Source organism: Camelina sativa, chromosome 7 (genome assembly GCF_030686135.1).
Source record: "Camelina sativa cultivar CO46 ecotype springtype chromosome 7, ASM3068613v1".
Taxonomy (NCBI): Eukaryota; Viridiplantae; Streptophyta; class Magnoliopsida; order Brassicales; family Brassicaceae; genus Camelina; species Camelina sativa.
Window position 1 is genome coordinate 6,229,717 of NC_141886.1, and position 16,774 is coordinate 6,246,490.

General features: G+C 32.0%; 2 protein-coding genes across 2 annotated transcripts; both read right to left on the reverse strand.

Moving 5' to 3' along the window:
* Positions 1-3,310: 3,310 nt before the first annotated feature.
* On the reverse strand, positions 3,311-5,215 carry LOC104700478 (UDP-glycosyltransferase 87A2). The gene is made up of 2 exons (XM_010415998.3): positions 4,521-5,215; positions 3,311-4,439 (listed from the first exon to the last, which is right to left on the reverse strand). The coding sequence occupies exons 1-2, from the start codon at positions 5,014-5,016 to the stop codon at positions 3,571-3,573; spliced, it is 1,365 nt and encodes a 454-aa protein (XP_010414300.2). The 5' UTR covers positions 5,017-5,215; the 3' UTR covers positions 3,311-3,570.
* A 2,425-nt stretch (positions 5,216-7,640) lies between these two features.
* LOC104700479 (LOB domain-containing protein 12-like) lies at positions 7,641-8,941 on the reverse strand. Its single transcript, XM_010416003.3, has 2 exons — positions 8,664-8,941; positions 7,641-8,379 (listed from the first exon to the last, which is right to left on the reverse strand). Exons 1-2 carry the CDS (start codon positions 8,823-8,825, stop codon positions 7,951-7,953), a joined length of 591 nt encoding a protein of 196 aa, XP_010414305.1. The 5' UTR covers positions 8,826-8,941; the 3' UTR covers positions 7,641-7,950.
* Positions 8,942-16,774: the final 7,833 nt, after the last annotated feature.

Consider the following 16,774-nt stretch of genomic DNA (forward strand, 5'->3'; position numbering starts at 1 on the left):
CACCACAAAGCTCAATTATTTATTTTTAAAGCCATTCATTTGATTTCTAACCATTTTCTACTTCACTCTGTCATAATATGCAAGATACCATGTGGACCTGGTCGTTCACGATGGCAAAACTAGCGGCGTCTTTGTCGCCTTTGATAAAGACATGGTGAAGTTAACCAACATACAAGCAAATGGTATCTATATATCCACTCATCTTTTAACGTTTTCTCAGTTTTTTCCCTCATCTACCACCTATCACTCACTCTTTCTTCCTTATTCTTTTTTTTTTCAAGGCTGACGCTCATCAAAACTCCGAAACTGAAGCATCAATTTCTCAAACTAGTCTCTGATATTGTTGGGAAGAAATTTACATTCCAACTTAAGCTTACTACTTTCAACTTCACTCCACACCACCAGTTATTTACTATTTCTCGAATTTTTTAGACTTTGGAAGAGGCACCTAGCCCAAACTTCCGAGAGGTAATGGTTCAGACAACATATATTTCTTCCTCGAGAGGTATCCCCTCATTGTTTTTTTCACTATTTATTAACATTAGTACAGGCTGAAAGTTCTGTGGAATTAGCAGCACAATCTCCAGCTAGCAGTCCAACACGTCTGAAACTTAAAAACACACGTTCAGCTAGCAATTGACCCGCGCTATGCGCGGTAGTTAGATGAAGGTGTATTCTGGGTTTTGTTGTGTATTTTATTTTATTTTGTTACGTAAAGTCATGTTTACGTTTGTTGTTGTATTTGATTTTGGTTGCTTATGTTGTTTTGTATATATTTTATATAGAAATAGGTTTTGCAGTAAGTATAATTTAGTATGCTGTTTTTTCTAAAAAAAATTGAGATCATCTTGTGTGTGTTTTTGGTTTTTCAGATTTTTCAAGTAAAGTCTAGAAATCTCTAAAACTCAGGAGAATCGTTTTCTCTCTTCTTTTTCTCTTTTTTCCACGCATTAGCACATCCTGCATTAGGAAGAAAATTGTAAAAAAATTAGTATATAATTGTAGATGAAATTAATTTAAATCTCTATATATCTATCAAATAGTTGCAAACTAAAATGAAAGAGACAATTACATAAGTTTTAAATAGAAATTACATAAGAGATTTGAGGTTTGTTAACTTTCTCATTGATTTTGCACATATGAATTTGTTGATATCAAATCTCTTAGAGAAAACCGTAAGATCCTAATCATCTCATTTGGCATCTCGGCATTTGGATCATGTAGATTAAAGAGAGGTTCCACATTCACGACTTCACCCATTATGTCTGTTAAAAAAAAACCAAATATTTGTATAAAATTATTGATTACAGAAAGAAGAAAAAATATAAGAATGTACAAATACGATTATATATTAAAAACATACCTAATGGGAGATTTCTCACAGCATGATATCCTTCGAAAACTCTATCAAACCTTTCGAAATCAAAAAAGTGATTGTTGGAAATCACTGCTGAGTTCTCAACGGTGGTTTCATTGATGGACATGATCCTGTAATCACAATAAGACGGCTCGGTCATTGTAACAGACAGAAAAAGTTGAAAATATTTTCCAATCATTTTCTTCTATTTGATGATCAAATGTTTCGAACATATCTTCAGTAATCTTTGTTTCAGTCACCCTATACCAAATGAACAAAACAATTACTGAAACATATGTTGCTAATTGTTAAACTAATCTAAATGATATTAACAGGTAAATATCTATATACTTACAAATGCATCACACATAATTAGTTGAATTGTGGCATTTTCCTGAGTAACTTTCCTCCATACCTTCATTTGAATCTTCCAGCCAGATCTCCATGAATGTAGATCTTTGACTCTATCATATTCACCCATTTCTCTTGAAAAATGTTATAAAATTTTTCGGGGAAAATATTTGAAGAAGATATCTTCACAAATGACATGTATTGCTTTCTTTTATAGGCAAAAACCAGATACTAAGTGTTACGACGTTTTGTTACTAAATATAATAGAGATATTGCAGAAGATTTTATAACAGTTTTGATTCGCTCATATCTTGGCTCAATATTCTTTTACATATATCATAGCAATACTTTATAGGAAAACCTATTTGTATATAAAATATCCAACAAAACAACATAAGCTACCAAAATCAAATGCAACAACAAACGTAAATATGGCTTTACGTAACCAAAAAAATAAAATACACAACAAAATCCAGAATACACCTTCATCTAACTACCGCGCGTAGCGCGGGTCAATTGCTAGTATTACATATAATTAAGAAAATATACTAAATGTATTTATGTCATATTTGTAACTCTCAAATAGTTTATGTAACTCCTGTAACAATGAAAGAGAGGCATTTAGTTTGTAATGTTGTAAAAAAAATTACCTTTACCTTATAGATATAAAACTGTATATAGTGTATTTATTGCCCAAATATATAATGAATTTGACATATGCTTTTAACTACAATTTTTCTTATAAATAGGAAGACACACATCTTACTAAATACTAACCTTCGTAATTTTTTGTATCTATCTAACATTGCCTTAAATTATTTCTTAGTCATTTTTGTAGGTTAAAAGATTCCTAAATTTTAATTTGTATGCATCATATTCTATTATGTGTATAAGAAGCTTGACTGGTTTATATGATATATACAATTAAAATATGATATATATATATATATGGTTAGTTTTAAAATAAGAGGAAATTTTCAAATTTCATTCATCTAAAATTTTCTTCATTTATACTTTTTTAGATGTTGGAGTGGTTATAGGAGACCTTGAAATGGTCCAAACGAAAGTGACATATATAAGAAGAACATGGTGAATGTTCAATATGTCTTGAAGATCTAAAAAGAGAAAACCATAAATACTCTACTATGCAATCACAAATTCCACCATAAATGTATAATAAACTTCATCTATCTGTAGAACACAATTATTCTAAGCTTAGTATATTTTTTTATTAATAAAGCATCATGATTTGTTACTTTTACTTATTCAATAAAGGAACAAGTTAAAACAATTATAGCTCAAGTAATACCAAACAAAAAAACACCCCCCAAAAAAAACAGTATATATTAAAAATAATCATTACTAAATTAACAATTAAAAATTAATAATTTCTAAAATTACAAAAAAAAAATTCCAAAAAAATGTGAACTAAACCCGTGCTACGCACGGGACGACTACTAGTAATTTATAAGTTTGTATCGCAAAAGTAGCAATTTCAAAGGGATGCGCTTTCTCTTGCGTTGGGGTCTTCAAAGTTATATCGCACAGTACAATGGCAAAGGCTTCTTTCATTCTTTGCAGTGAATCACGAGACAACAAGTATGAGAAATTATCGTCAATATTGCACGTTGTCATGTCATACCTACAGATACTCAACAAAACTTGACCATTCTGCTCTTGTTTCGACATCACAAAAGTTTGTTACTGATAAAAAAACATGTGGTATCTTATTCGACCGTCCTAGTTTTTAGTGTATCTCTTTATTACTTGAAGTCTCGAATTCTAACTTCAATAAGACATAACAAGATTTATAACTATTAGTTGTAATAACAATGTGCCGAACAACAAAAGCTCATTGAGCCTTAATTTGTATTGGTAATACCCCTAACGAAAGCGTCAATGTTAGAAACAGACGAACCTCTTTCCGCAACAGCTCCTCGACTGATCTCACTGAGGTCACAAGCCCTTCTTCTCATCTCCTTCCCTTCTTCACTCTCTCTATCCATAAACCTCTTCACTACTTCCTTAATCTCCTCTCTCCCTATCAACAACTTCTCCTCCTTCCTCTCGATCCTCATTCCGACTCTCCAGTCCTCAACAATCATCTTCGCGTTCAGAAGCTGATCCCAAAACAACGGAAACGCCAGCATCGGTGTACCCGAATATATCCCTTCCAATGTTGAGTTAAACCCACAATGCGTCCAAAACCCGCCTACAGATTTGTGACACAGCACACGCAGCTGATCGCACCAGCTCACCACTACACCTGAGCTACCTTCAAAAGCCTCCTTTAGCTTCGACTCACCCCCACGAGCCACCCATAGAAACCGGACTCCACTCTCTCTCACTCCTTTCACTATCTCCTCAATCTGAGCTTCAGAGACCGAAAGAAAACTCCCCTGAGATATATAAATCACAGAACCTACCGGTTGCTCATCAAGCCACCGGATGTAATCGGGTTCGCTACCCTCATTCCCAACGCATAGTTCTTCAAATGGTATTAAAGGACCGATAGCATAAACCGGGATATCGAGCTTGGAGGTGAAAGCCTCAATGGCTTTAGGTTCAAGTTCACAAGCAGTAGTGAAGAGAAGACACTTAGCTCTCGGGAGCTCATCAAAACACAACTTAGCTTTCTTGAAGAGTAGGTGGCTGTAACCCTCAGATATCGGAGGCAAATCCCGTAGTTTTGTTGGAGATAAACCGGGGACATAATCAACAGTTTCATCACCTTTAAATTATAGAACAAACCAAGATTCAAGAAGAAACCATATAGAGGAGCCGTTCGAGAGGCTAATTCAGTGATGTTTACCTGATGGTTCGGTCAGAGCATGGCCGTGACTTACGAGTAGATCAGAGTGAAGAAAGAAGGAGAGAATCGTGGCCGACATGGTCCAGAGAGAAACCACCGGAATATTCCGTTTTGTACCGACACGTACTGCCCATATAACGTAAGTGTCGGCGATGATTGCACTAGGAGGCGGCGAATTGAGTCGGTCAAGAACCCTCTCGAACGGCTCCTCTAATCTTGTGTAGACGGCATCAATGAAGCCGATGAAGTCTTTGGCCCGGACGAGCTCGGAGGGGATGAGATTCGGGAGAGTTGCGAAGTGGATCCGGTCGGGTTTCTGGTCGGATCCGATGAACCCGAGCCATTCTTCAGTGACGACGAAAGTGACGTGGAGGTCAGGGTATCGACGGACGAGGCGTTTGCAGAGGTTCATCATTGGGTTGATGTGGCCTCGACCAGGATAAGGCATGGCCACCACGTGGCGGAATTGGTTTGGTGATGATTCAGTTGGATCCATCGGGTGCGAAGTGTATGACTCTGGTTCGTGTGAGTGAAGAAAGTATATAATAAAAAAAGGTGGTCAAACTTTTGGTTATTGGTGTGCCGTACACGGCGTCTGACCCTTTTAAAGGCAAAAGCGATTACAAAATTCGATTTTTCTATCATTCGTCTCCTATAAAGGCAGACAATTTTTGTTTTGTGTGGAGGGGTAAGATTTGGCTACCGAACACCGATTTGGTATTGTAGTATAGTTTAGTGACAGACTGGTTGGAGTGGTATATATAACTGGTCGGACCGAGTTTTTCAAAAAAAAAAAAACTATGGTTACAGAAATGAAAGCATACATATTTTATAATTTCTTTGTTAATTCTTCACTATAATCGTTTGTTTTGGTATATTATGGAGTCATTTTATAATATTTAAATATTTAAACTAATGATTGTATCATTTTTTGTAAACTTTTATGTATAGATAATAAACAAAGAGAGGTTTTCTTCTTCATTTTTCTGTCGATAGAGCACACGGGATCTTTTACTCGATTATGAACAAGTGGAGTCAGACTGTAATGCTTAGGGATAGCGTCAAGGTGAACAAAATATAAAGAGATTCTATTAAAATTAGAAAATACCAGTAAACTAGAAAAAACAAACTCTAACTAGTTAAAATTTTGTAAACCCAATATTTATCACTTTTAAGATTTTAACTCAACCCGGACTATGAAAAAGAGATGGTTCTCGGTCAAACTGATCGAACCTACCGGTTTGATCCGTTTTTTAAAACCTTGGTTTAACGAAGAAAAGTGTCAGACACTCAGACCCCAAAGAGAAATTAGATTCGTCCTTCTTTTAGTCCGGGTATAAATAAACTCATCATGTCAAAACAATGGAGGTGGTCCACTTGTCCAAACATTGTTTAAAAAGTGAAAGTCACCAATTACCAAATCCGAAGCCATAATTGTTAAATTGTTCTTTCTCAGACTAAACAAAGGCAAACACTAATAGTAATGGGCCTCTATATATATCTCGTCCCATCGATGGGTTTGCTGCATTATCTTTTTTCTTTTTCTCTTTCAAACTCTAATTTGGGAAGGGGACCATGGTCGACGACACTCAGATATAATTTCTTCAATGATGTTGTGGTATGTCCTCCGTAAGTACTCGTCCCGGGCATGTTGTATTTGCATTCATGCATGTTCAGATGAGAAGATGAATTAAATTAAATTTAGTATTTACTAAATAAGAAAGAGTTTACAGTCTATATTTTTTTGAAAAAAGACTTCGTCAGGCGATTTGTATTAGCTGATAATATATGTTTTCCATAGGCGATTTGTATTTTTTTTTATGGTCTAGGTAGGTACCACATTCTGTCCAGAAGGCTTTTTACATTAAGATTTTAGGTTCTCTATTATAATCACAAACTTAAGTTAATTATTAATTAACATGCTTCTGTCATGTAAACAATTTAAAAATCGCCTATGTGAAAATATATTTTGTTTCAACTTCAGAGCCAGAATTCGTTAGCGCACCAACGGGAAAGTTCGTTGAGGTGTGCATAAATTAAGTAAAGGCAACAATGTGGATTTCTTTGTAAAATCTTAACTTTTTCTGCCATTGTAATCATATAATTTTGTCTAATCACACCCTCTCAGCTTCTTGTTAAAATTAACCTATGTTTGCCAAATAAGAAAACAGTTCACACATGGCCAAGAAAATAAATTTGCTCACGTGCATGGAGCACATGCACGTCTACGTGTAATTAATTAGATGTATACATGCGTCTAACTTACTAATTTCTAGTATACTATACAAATTAAGAGAAGGCTTTTCAACAAACTAACTAAGAAGTTGTTACGCGTAAAGTTAAAGATAGAGTATTTATCTCAATAATTACTCAATAATTATATCATACCATATACATTATATGATTATGACAGTTATAAGTTCTCTGGCGTGGTACGATCGTCAAAAACAAGTTAAAGGTATTTGAAAATTTTAGATCATTGCAATTTGAAAGAAATTGATCGATTATTTTTAGTCATCAGATTCTTTCCCATGTCGACAGCGACGACAGGCAGTATTTTGATAATTTTATTTCGACTACTGATCACATGAACACTAGCAATAGATAACATAATCAAATTCAACACCACCACCTCCTCTTTTTCTAATTTAATTTTGGTGAATTAAAATCTATATATTTATATAAATGGATTAGTACAAAAGCAACAGTAGAGGCGACTTTATGTTCTAACGTGTAGCTTATGATTAATCAAATCAAGTCGGTCGAATAAATCTATTGAGAGTCAAATCGTAAAGGTTGAATCATGTAGATTGCAACTTGAGGTTTTTATTATTACTTCGATTTCAACTTCAGTTTATCGCAAGTAGAAACAAAAACAACATTTTTAGTATATAGTAAAGTTGATTCTCGAAAAAGTATAGTGTTGCTTTTGCATGTGTAGGACTTTAATTAACATAAGTTTAATAAAGATATTTAATATCTGAGACTTTAGTCTATTCTTAAACTAATCCATAAAAACCATATTGTAATTTCCTCTTAATTTGAACGCGACAAAGTTTTGAGTCGGTTTGCTTGAGAAAAAAGTGTAGTTGGTACTTGGTAGAGCAATTTCTTGGAGACTTAAAATAAAATAAAATTTGGATTGGAATTAGATCTAATTTTCACTGTTCAAACGATAAGGAAAAGAAAAATTTGGAAGTGAGAAACCAAATTATATAAGAGAAAAAAGGAAGAAGAACAAAAAAAATAGATCTCTAATCCTAAAGCTTCTCTAACTACATCTCATCACCATCACATGCATGCATTTAACCTTTTGACTTATACTACTTTCCTTACACGAAACCTGTTCCCATATTCTCTTTTTCAACATAGCCAAGAAGTAAACTTGTCGAAACTTCACTGAGTTTTTTAACCAAAGAAAATTAATAAACTAAGTCCAAAGAGATTCTTGCTTAAGAGGGTCTTGCATTTGCATTTGCATCTGCATTTGCATTATGCTGCTTGGAGATGCAAAGTTAGAGTTGAACTGCCCAGAAGACATGGCATAACCTAAGTTGTTATTGGTGTTGTTGTTGTTGCTGCAGTTATTGATGTTGTTGTTGTTGTTTTGTAGCAAGAGAGCCTTGTGTTCTTGGTCTAGTTCAAGAACTTGATGATGAGACTGTAAGGTTGGCTCATTTTGCATCTGAATGCAAAGAATCTCGGCTTGAGCCACTGCTAGTTGCATCTGAAGCTGCGAGACTTGGTTTTGTAAGTAGGAGATTGCTCCTACGCATCCGTATACCGGATCTCTAACTCGTGCGTTTGCTTCGAAAACCAGACTATTCACCGCGTCAGCTCTTTGATGAACCGGTAGCTCCTGTGAAAATTTATATAAACCATGTAACCATTTTTTATATATAACATTCTAGGTAGCATGCATAAATTCAGAATAATATCAAAGTTAATAAGGGTTGTTGGAGTAAAATATGTTTATATGTATTAAAGAAGTTTGGTATTTGACCAAACACTCACTGAATGTTTTGGTAGAGAGAGGGGACCAAACACCCACTTAAAGAAGCATATGCAAAATGTTTAAAGCTTTCAACGAAACAAGATAACCAAAATAGAATATAGTTATGGGGAAATGGGAAAGAGATGAACCTGCAACATTTTGCTAACGTTACTTGCTCCGAAGACCTTATGAACAATGGCAAATTTGTGAGGATCGTCAGGAGGAAAATAAGGAGCAAAGATGCAATCTTTTGCACAGCGTCGTCGAAGAAGCTTACACGAAGCACATGGCGATGATCCCGGACCGGCCATATTCTACTATGATCAGGATCACACCAATAACAGGAGTTGGAATTCTTACAAGTTACTAAGTATGGAGTTCTCTTGTACTTTGAGAATAGCGAAGGAAGAAAGAAAAGCTTAGAGTTAAAGGGAGAGAGTTGTGAGAGGTGTGTATTTATAATAGGTTTTTGAAGGCTTTCTTCTAGAGAGAGCGAGGTTGGTGTTCACATGTGTTCATTTAATTCTAACTTTAAATGTTTTTTTTCTTTTAACGTCTTAACTTAAATGGTGTATATATTTTTATTTAACTTGAATATGAAAACACTACCTATAGTTATATTGTATCCCTGTAGTTTTCATATTCTTCTTAGGACAAGTTATACTGTATTTCCTTTTAGCCATAAAATTCCACTAATATGTTCTGTAACTATCTAATATTAATGCTTTTCTCGTTACAATTACATTAACTTGTTATTTTAATGTTAATCAATCTAAGGTTTTCAATATATATAATCCCTAATTCATCTAGTTCTATAATATTTATTTCTTTATTACTCCGAGATCCGTATGTTTCATAACAAGTGATGTTTAAATAAAAAGAATGTTTTGTTTCATTTTATATGATTTTTTCATTCTTTATACAAAATTTATTGTTATTCATTGTTTATAAAATTTTGAATTCTGCAGTTTGTTTTTCTAATTGGTTAAATTTTTTAATGATAACTAACAAAATAATATTTTAAAATACAGAAAACAGAAAATTAAATAATTTTTAATTTATGTGCCGGAACTTTAAACGTCATATAAAATAAAGGTGAAAGAGTATATCTTACGTAATTTGGTGTCTAAAAACTCAAAAAGCTCAGTAATTAATTGATTATTAGTTCACTATATACCGTCGACAATTTTCTTTTTTCGTTTTTTTTTGGCAGCATACCGTCGAGAAACTAATCACGAATTTTTTTGTACAGCGTCATAACAGTGTATAGATCCTTAATTCAGACTATAAGATGGACGTGTACGCACATTAACGTGTATACACATTAACAGTGTATAGATCCTTCGAAAAGACGTTGGTAATGACGTTTCTGACCTTAAGAATGAAGATTTTGACTCCCATTTTAACATGGTAATACTAAATTATGAGAGAGAAAAAGAAAAAAAAAGATGTAGAAGTGAGCACCGCAAAGGCGCGTGATAGGTTGGCGTCCGATGCATAATGAGAAGTTTCCCCACGTTGTCCTTTGACTCTTCTCTTCTTTCTTTAACACACACGACAGTCGTACCATTACTAACCTCTCTTATCTTTCTTTATTTATTTGTATTCTAGTCTCTCGATATCTTAATCTTCTCTCTTTTTTAAATTACAAAAGTCGAGGAGAGTGAGATGGGTGGTCACAAAGAAATATATTTATTAGGTTGTGTAATTAGAAACTTTTGGACAACACGAACAAATTAACGCAAATGATTTTACAAATTCAAAATGATCTTGTATGTTTAGAGGTTTACACAACACCTTACTTGATGATCTTACAAATTCGAGAATCGCTTGCTTAAGGAAGTGAGAGAGAGCATAACAACAGAATTTGTTCCAACTTTCTAACAACTTGGTTCATGCTCAACGGTATAATGAACGACCTAGCTCCAAGGCTCCAAACCAGTTGGTTTCAAATCGTGGTTCTACTTGACTAAGATCATCACCACTAAACCAGCTCATTGTTGAGAGCTTGATTAAAACACCTTCTTAACAACATCTAATTGAGATATCTCAACCAACATCATCAATAACTTCCGTAGTTTTGGAGTTATCATGACAAAGATTCTATATTTTATATTCGGCTTTAAAAAAAGTCTTGGGGTTTATAAGTTACTATTTGCACAATAAAAAATAATTCATAGAGACTAAAAAGAAACCACCTCAAATATATATCTCTTTTTCTTATTCACGCTGTAAGAATTTATCCAAATTTTTTTTCGAATTTACAACCCTAACAACAAAGCTAAAATAAAAAACCGCTAATACCATAAATTATAGGTTTTATTTTAAACTTTTCACTAAATTATGCTGACTTGATATCATATTTAGGCCGGAAGTGAGAAGAACAACTAAAATATGTATACGATATGCATCAATCCACTAATTACCAGTTAACACTATTAAAAATCATAATTGGTCATATTACATGCTTTGAAAACAAAAATTCAAATGGCGGCCTTTATTTGACTTTTCCTAACACAAAAAGAAAAACGAAACAAAAAAGTTGGTTAGGCAATAACTTAATAAAATAAAATAAAAATGAAAAGAAAAAGAAATACACTTAGGAGAGAGAGAGAGAGAGAGAGAGAGAGAGTGGGTAATGTTAGGATAATACACTATAGAAGTGAGAATGACGTGAAACCCTAATTAGGACCGAGACTCCTTTAGAAATGGCCTCCAACGTGAATGTTTGTTGCCTTGAAAGACATTCACATCAAAACTTCAACCAATCTCTCCTTCACACACACTTCCTTATTAATTAATACTATACTCTCACACTAATTTAATCTTTTGTAAAGTGATTATGAGAATAATAATGTTGGGAGCTAGGCCCGAGTTTTTATGGGAAGACATTGATTAGTTAAACAAGAGGAGGGACTGAATTAAGAACTTTGGGATAATTATCATTATTTTCTCCCCCGATTTTAAAGAAAAATATTAAAAATCGGGACAGAATCTCTGCGAAGCATCTTAGGTCAGCGACTTCGATGCGTAAAAAGCAACATTTGTTTTTATCGGATTACGGAGAGCCAAAATTTAAAAATTCACAAACTCTTATCTTTGGTGATGAACCTTTGTCTTATTTAACTAAAACCAAAGTAAGACAAAAACCATGGTAAACGCCTCAATTCTTTAACTTAAAGAAGATATCAGACTAATGGTTTTTTCTTGGCACCACAAAATCAAATTAATGTTTATCTAGCATTAACGAATGAGTGTGGTTTCACACATTTCTAGTAAAACATAGGTTTTGTTGCACAATAGCAGTCAAAAAGTTGTCTTGCTTTTACCTTTGGCTTGAAAACAAGATTAAATGTCTCCTCATAAATACACCAAGTAGAGAAGTCTTTATTTATAAGGTTAATTGTAGCTAGATTTATCAATTTAGATTGATGTACATGTAGAATGTAAGAGTTTAGAGAGAGAATAAATTTTCTGAATATATAAGTGATGGATAATAAAAGTTGTGAAAAGTATGAGTAACAACAAATTTGAATTTCGTTAAAACATACAATGAATGACATAGTTAATAATATGGATGTTAAGTTTAGAGGTGTGATAAAATATTAAGGGAGATGATGGACTAATAATTAATCCATTAAAAATCCACAATAAGACAGATGTTGAACATCGTTTTGAACAACCTAAATAACCTAATTAACGTCCAAAAGTTGTAGTCTTGTAGATGTAGTTTCTTTTACACAGTATCCAAAGACCTAACCTTTTTGAATCCAAGAAGAACAAGTATTTGTGCACTTTTTCTTCGATTTTCTAGCCAAGCCCCATATGACTTCTGTCTATCTACGTACCAAAAACATTAAGACCTTTGTCAAGGGAAATAACAAATTAGACTGTGTTGATTAATATTTTACATTGTTGTTTGAAACGGCATTTTATTAACGTTGTGGTTAGATGCTCTTTAATATCCTTGTAAATATACCTGTTCACTTATCTTTTATTTTCTGAGGTATATAAAAAGATACAGAAATATAGGCATCAAATAATAATTTCAACGTTTAATCTAAATTGATAAACTGAATCTTTAAATTTGAGTTAAAACACAAAAATATTCGGCTGATGCTATTTATTTTCATCAACAAAAGAAAATTCAATTTTGGTTAGAGCAAATACAAACTAAGCATTTTCTTATAATAGCAATATATTTTTATTTTACAATAGAGTTAAAAAAAAAAAAAAAGAACTTAGTGATTAGGTTATACGGATTTTTTTTAAAAAAAATTGAGTTTTTCCTCTAAAAAAATTATTGTTTATGTTTCATATAAATCTAAAACACATGTTAATCAAAGTATACGTAACACGTGTACAATAGCCAATACAACACTATAATAGATGAGAATTGATATGTCATTTGTCGATCACTAAACTATCATGGTTTGTTCACATATTCTGTAGTTCTCAAACATATATGTTTACCATATTTATATAGTTTTGTGTTTATATACGTATTATAAGAAAGACGAGTATACATCATCAACATTATTACTCATACTTAATGAGGAGATCGATGATACATGCATCACTTTCTAACTATTGATCTTGAGAGGGATTAAGTAAGAGTCCATTGTGTGAGTATAATTAAAATAACAACATAAATCCAGAGGAAATTAATGCAAGACCCATAAAACGAGATCCGACACAAGGCTAATTAGAAAACCCTACTTAATGTCTGAAGAGATTCTTAAAAAAAATGGGGTTTTGATAAAAGCCTCAAGAAAAGTTTCAACCATCACATTAAATGAATTCCACATGAGTCCAAGCTTTCTAACCACTGTTTCCCAAGTGAAACTCCTCTCTTTTACTCTCATAGCTTATTTATCTTTCATGTTTGTCAAAAAAAAAAAAAAAGGTTATTTATCTTTCACTAATCAATCTACTTCTTTACATTTTTGTTTAGAAGAAAATATATATTAATATCAAAATATTGTAGTTGTCCCTTATATATATAAACTTTACGATTGCTAGATTATATACGTCCAACAAAATTTGATCTCCGACCTAAATTGATCACTATCTTAAATCAAGAATCTAAACCTTTTTAGTTAAAATAGAAAATATCATCTACCAAGAAAAACATACTCCATAACCCTAGAAATTATAGTGTTAGAAAGTGGTTATGATTCTTAATAATATATCAAATTCATGTGGTGCATCTAAGGAATGTTTTTAACCCCAAAATAGCGGGGACATGCATGAAATAACCATTTGACTAGTTTGTGACCATCGCCCACAATAATCTCTACAACCATATTCGCTTGATAGCATTTGTATATAATAATTAATGAGTAGTTTTATTCCCCAAAATTTATCAACTTGGATGTGTTAGGCCCCCACAATTAATGTATGATGCATCAGATTTCTCTAGAATTTGTCTTCTAGCCCCTCTAAACTGATATCAACTTTTATTAAAAAATAGCATGCATCTCAAGATTTGCCTACATATTTGAACTAATCTAAAAGTGGTTCAAAAACTAAGTGCCCAAATCACAATCAACCCCTAAATAACGCTACAAGACCAACAGTCAACTAAATTATTTTTTGCTGTTGAAATGTCAAATTCTTAATCAGTAAAATGAATGATTATATAAAATAATACTACACTTATGATCAACATATATTTTCTAATGAATGATTGCTTTGTGACAAAATTTCAATATCCTTGCCAACATCATCAATGGATGAATTTGTTTAACTGAATTTTCAGTGTTTATATATATATTTTTTCCTTTTGTCTAAGTTTTCACGGTAACTTTTGAAGTGTCATAACTCAGATATGATTTTGCTTTTTATTTAGAGATAGTAAAGATATATAAAATTTCTTATTTTTGGAAAACTAAAATCTAAAATTAAAATACCTAACTTGGTATTTCTACTTATTTAACCCACAACAATTTGAAACTATTCAAAGTCCGAGAGGAAATATAATTTGAGCTTACGTACGATCATAAAATCTATACGTACGTACATGGTACATATATTTAGTGGAAGAGTATTTCCTGTATTATTGCATACTAGCTAAAAAGGAAAATGTAGAAAATAAAAAGGACTAAGCTAACAGGACCACTCTAGAGGAGGAATAAATAGTTTAGCTAGGTGCTAATGGAGAGATATATTTTAGAATTAGAACTGTCACATTGGGAAGTGGTTCGTCTTGCTAACGTATTATAGATTCATTCATAAGAAAAAAGAACTAAATAATTCTCTAAATTACTTTAATTAAACACTAAAATGAGAACAAACTAAAAGAAAGAAGAGAGAAGAGAACAGACATCTTTGAGCACCTCGGAGAAAAATAAGCATGTGAGACTCGATGCACATCATTAAATGCCTTTGAGATGACATGGAAGATTCGGTTCTCGGTATTTGCTCTTTTGTTTCTATTTTACAGCATTTTCTTACTTACTTACAAAAAAAAAAAAAAGTTAAATCTTTGGAAACGGTGGGGGAGACAAGAAGCAATGTTTGACTGAGTTCAGTAAATTTTTATTAAAGTCTCTTCTGTGTTGTTGAAGAGGTGGGAAATAAAAAGTACCTGAGGGCTTGGTTTTTTTTTCTTAAAAGTTTAGTTGAGTGAGTGAAAGAAATGAGTTTCTGTTTTTGTCGGGAAATAAATATAAGTCTGTGTTTGTGTAACTGTAAGATTCTGTAAGAAACAAAAAGAAGCAATCTGAATTACATCAGAGAGTTTTCGTGCTGATCCGTGGACTTGGACTCTAGCACTCTGCCGCCTCACTCATCTTCCAACTATCAGTTCGATTTTATCTTTCTGTCAGTAAAAGTTATATTTTCCAAAAATAACTAATAAAAGTAATAATTGGCAATACAAAAATGGATATACTTAAAAGATCCACATAAAAATGGTGGATATCGTAAGAAAACCCTTTAATAAAAAAAATGGTGGATACATATTATTTATTAATTATAAAATTAGTACATATATAGTCTGGTGGATACATATTATTTATTAATTATAAAATTAGTACATATATAGTCTAATAACAAAGCTTTGTCAAATTATTCAGTTGTTCTTCTTTTAATTTATACTCACAAGTTAAGATGCAAATTAGTATATTAGTCTATAACAAAGCTTCGTCAAATTATTCAATTATTCTTCTTATAATTTGTATTCACAGTTTAACTTTTTGCCAATCTAAACCTAATTTTTAGGCTTCTCTATTTTTTAAATTCGTATAAATATTAAAAACACCTAAAATGTTATCTCAGATTTTAGAGTGGTCAAATTGAACCATCCATTGTCATTTCTTATATTTTTAGCATCATAATTTTTTGTATTGGTAAATGTATTTATTATAATAAAATTATCATATAATCTGATAAAAATAATACATTTCTCCTATCTTTTTTTTTTTAATTTTATAGTTGTACAAAACGACTAAAGTAAATAACATATATTGTATTCATTTTTCTATTTTTTTAGATCATATTACACTATTTTAATTTATTATAAATATCATTCTCGAATACTTAATTACAACAAAAATCCAATAAAAACTCAAGTCTTTCTCCAATAGGACCAATACTGTCTAACCAGATATGTATAAACAAATATAATCACATGAATAGTGGATATGTAGATGTGGATGTAAAAAGAGTCAATTATTACCAATATACATCACATAACTATGATTATATGATCTTAATCAAAAAATCAAAAGTATTATTTGAAAAAAATCAAAAGTATTATTTGAGAAAATCAAAAGTGGACATTATTGTATTCGTTTTTTCTCCTACTTTTCTGATATCTCATTCTACCATTTTATAAATACCGTTTTCAAACACTTAATTACAAACAAAAAAACGAAAATAAAAAACTCAAGCCTTTCTCCAATACCGTCTAACCATTGATACAAGATAAAATATGAAATTATAAATAGTTGATATGTAGATGTAAAAAGATTCTTTTATTAGTTATTACCAATATACTACATCACATAACTATGATCTTTATACCAATATACATCACATAACTATGATCTTTGTACCAATATGTATCACATAACTATGATCTTAATCAAAAAAATCAAAAGTATTAATACACATAACAATTTAGTTTATTCCAAGCTTTCTAGTTTCATTTGCATCTTGAAATATAATTTTTTTTTTTTTTTTTTTGTGCACAAGATAACTACATTATATTGGAACCAAAAACATAGTGAGAACCAAAACGGCTTCTTGTTTAGGC

What these genes read in the sequence shown, in the direction of transcription:
- LOC104700479 (XM_010416003.3), bottom strand. Translation starts at nt 8,825, where the DNA reads ATGGCCGGTCCGGGATCATCGCCATGTGCTTCGTGTAAGCTTCTTCGA. An exon ending in ACGTTAGCAAAATGTTGCAG is followed by an intron (nt 8,380 to 8,663) that starts GTTCATCTCTTT and finishes AAATTTTCACAG; the next exon opens with GAGCTACCGGTTCATCAAAG.
- LOC104700478 (XM_010415998.3), bottom strand. Translation starts at nt 5,016, where the DNA reads ATGGATCCAACTGAATCATCACCAAACCAATTCCGCCACGTGGTGGCC. An exon ending in TGCTCTGACCGAACCATCAG is followed by an intron (nt 4,440 to 4,520) that starts GTAAACATCACT and finishes TATAATTTAAAG; the next exon opens with GTGATGAAACTGTTGATTAT.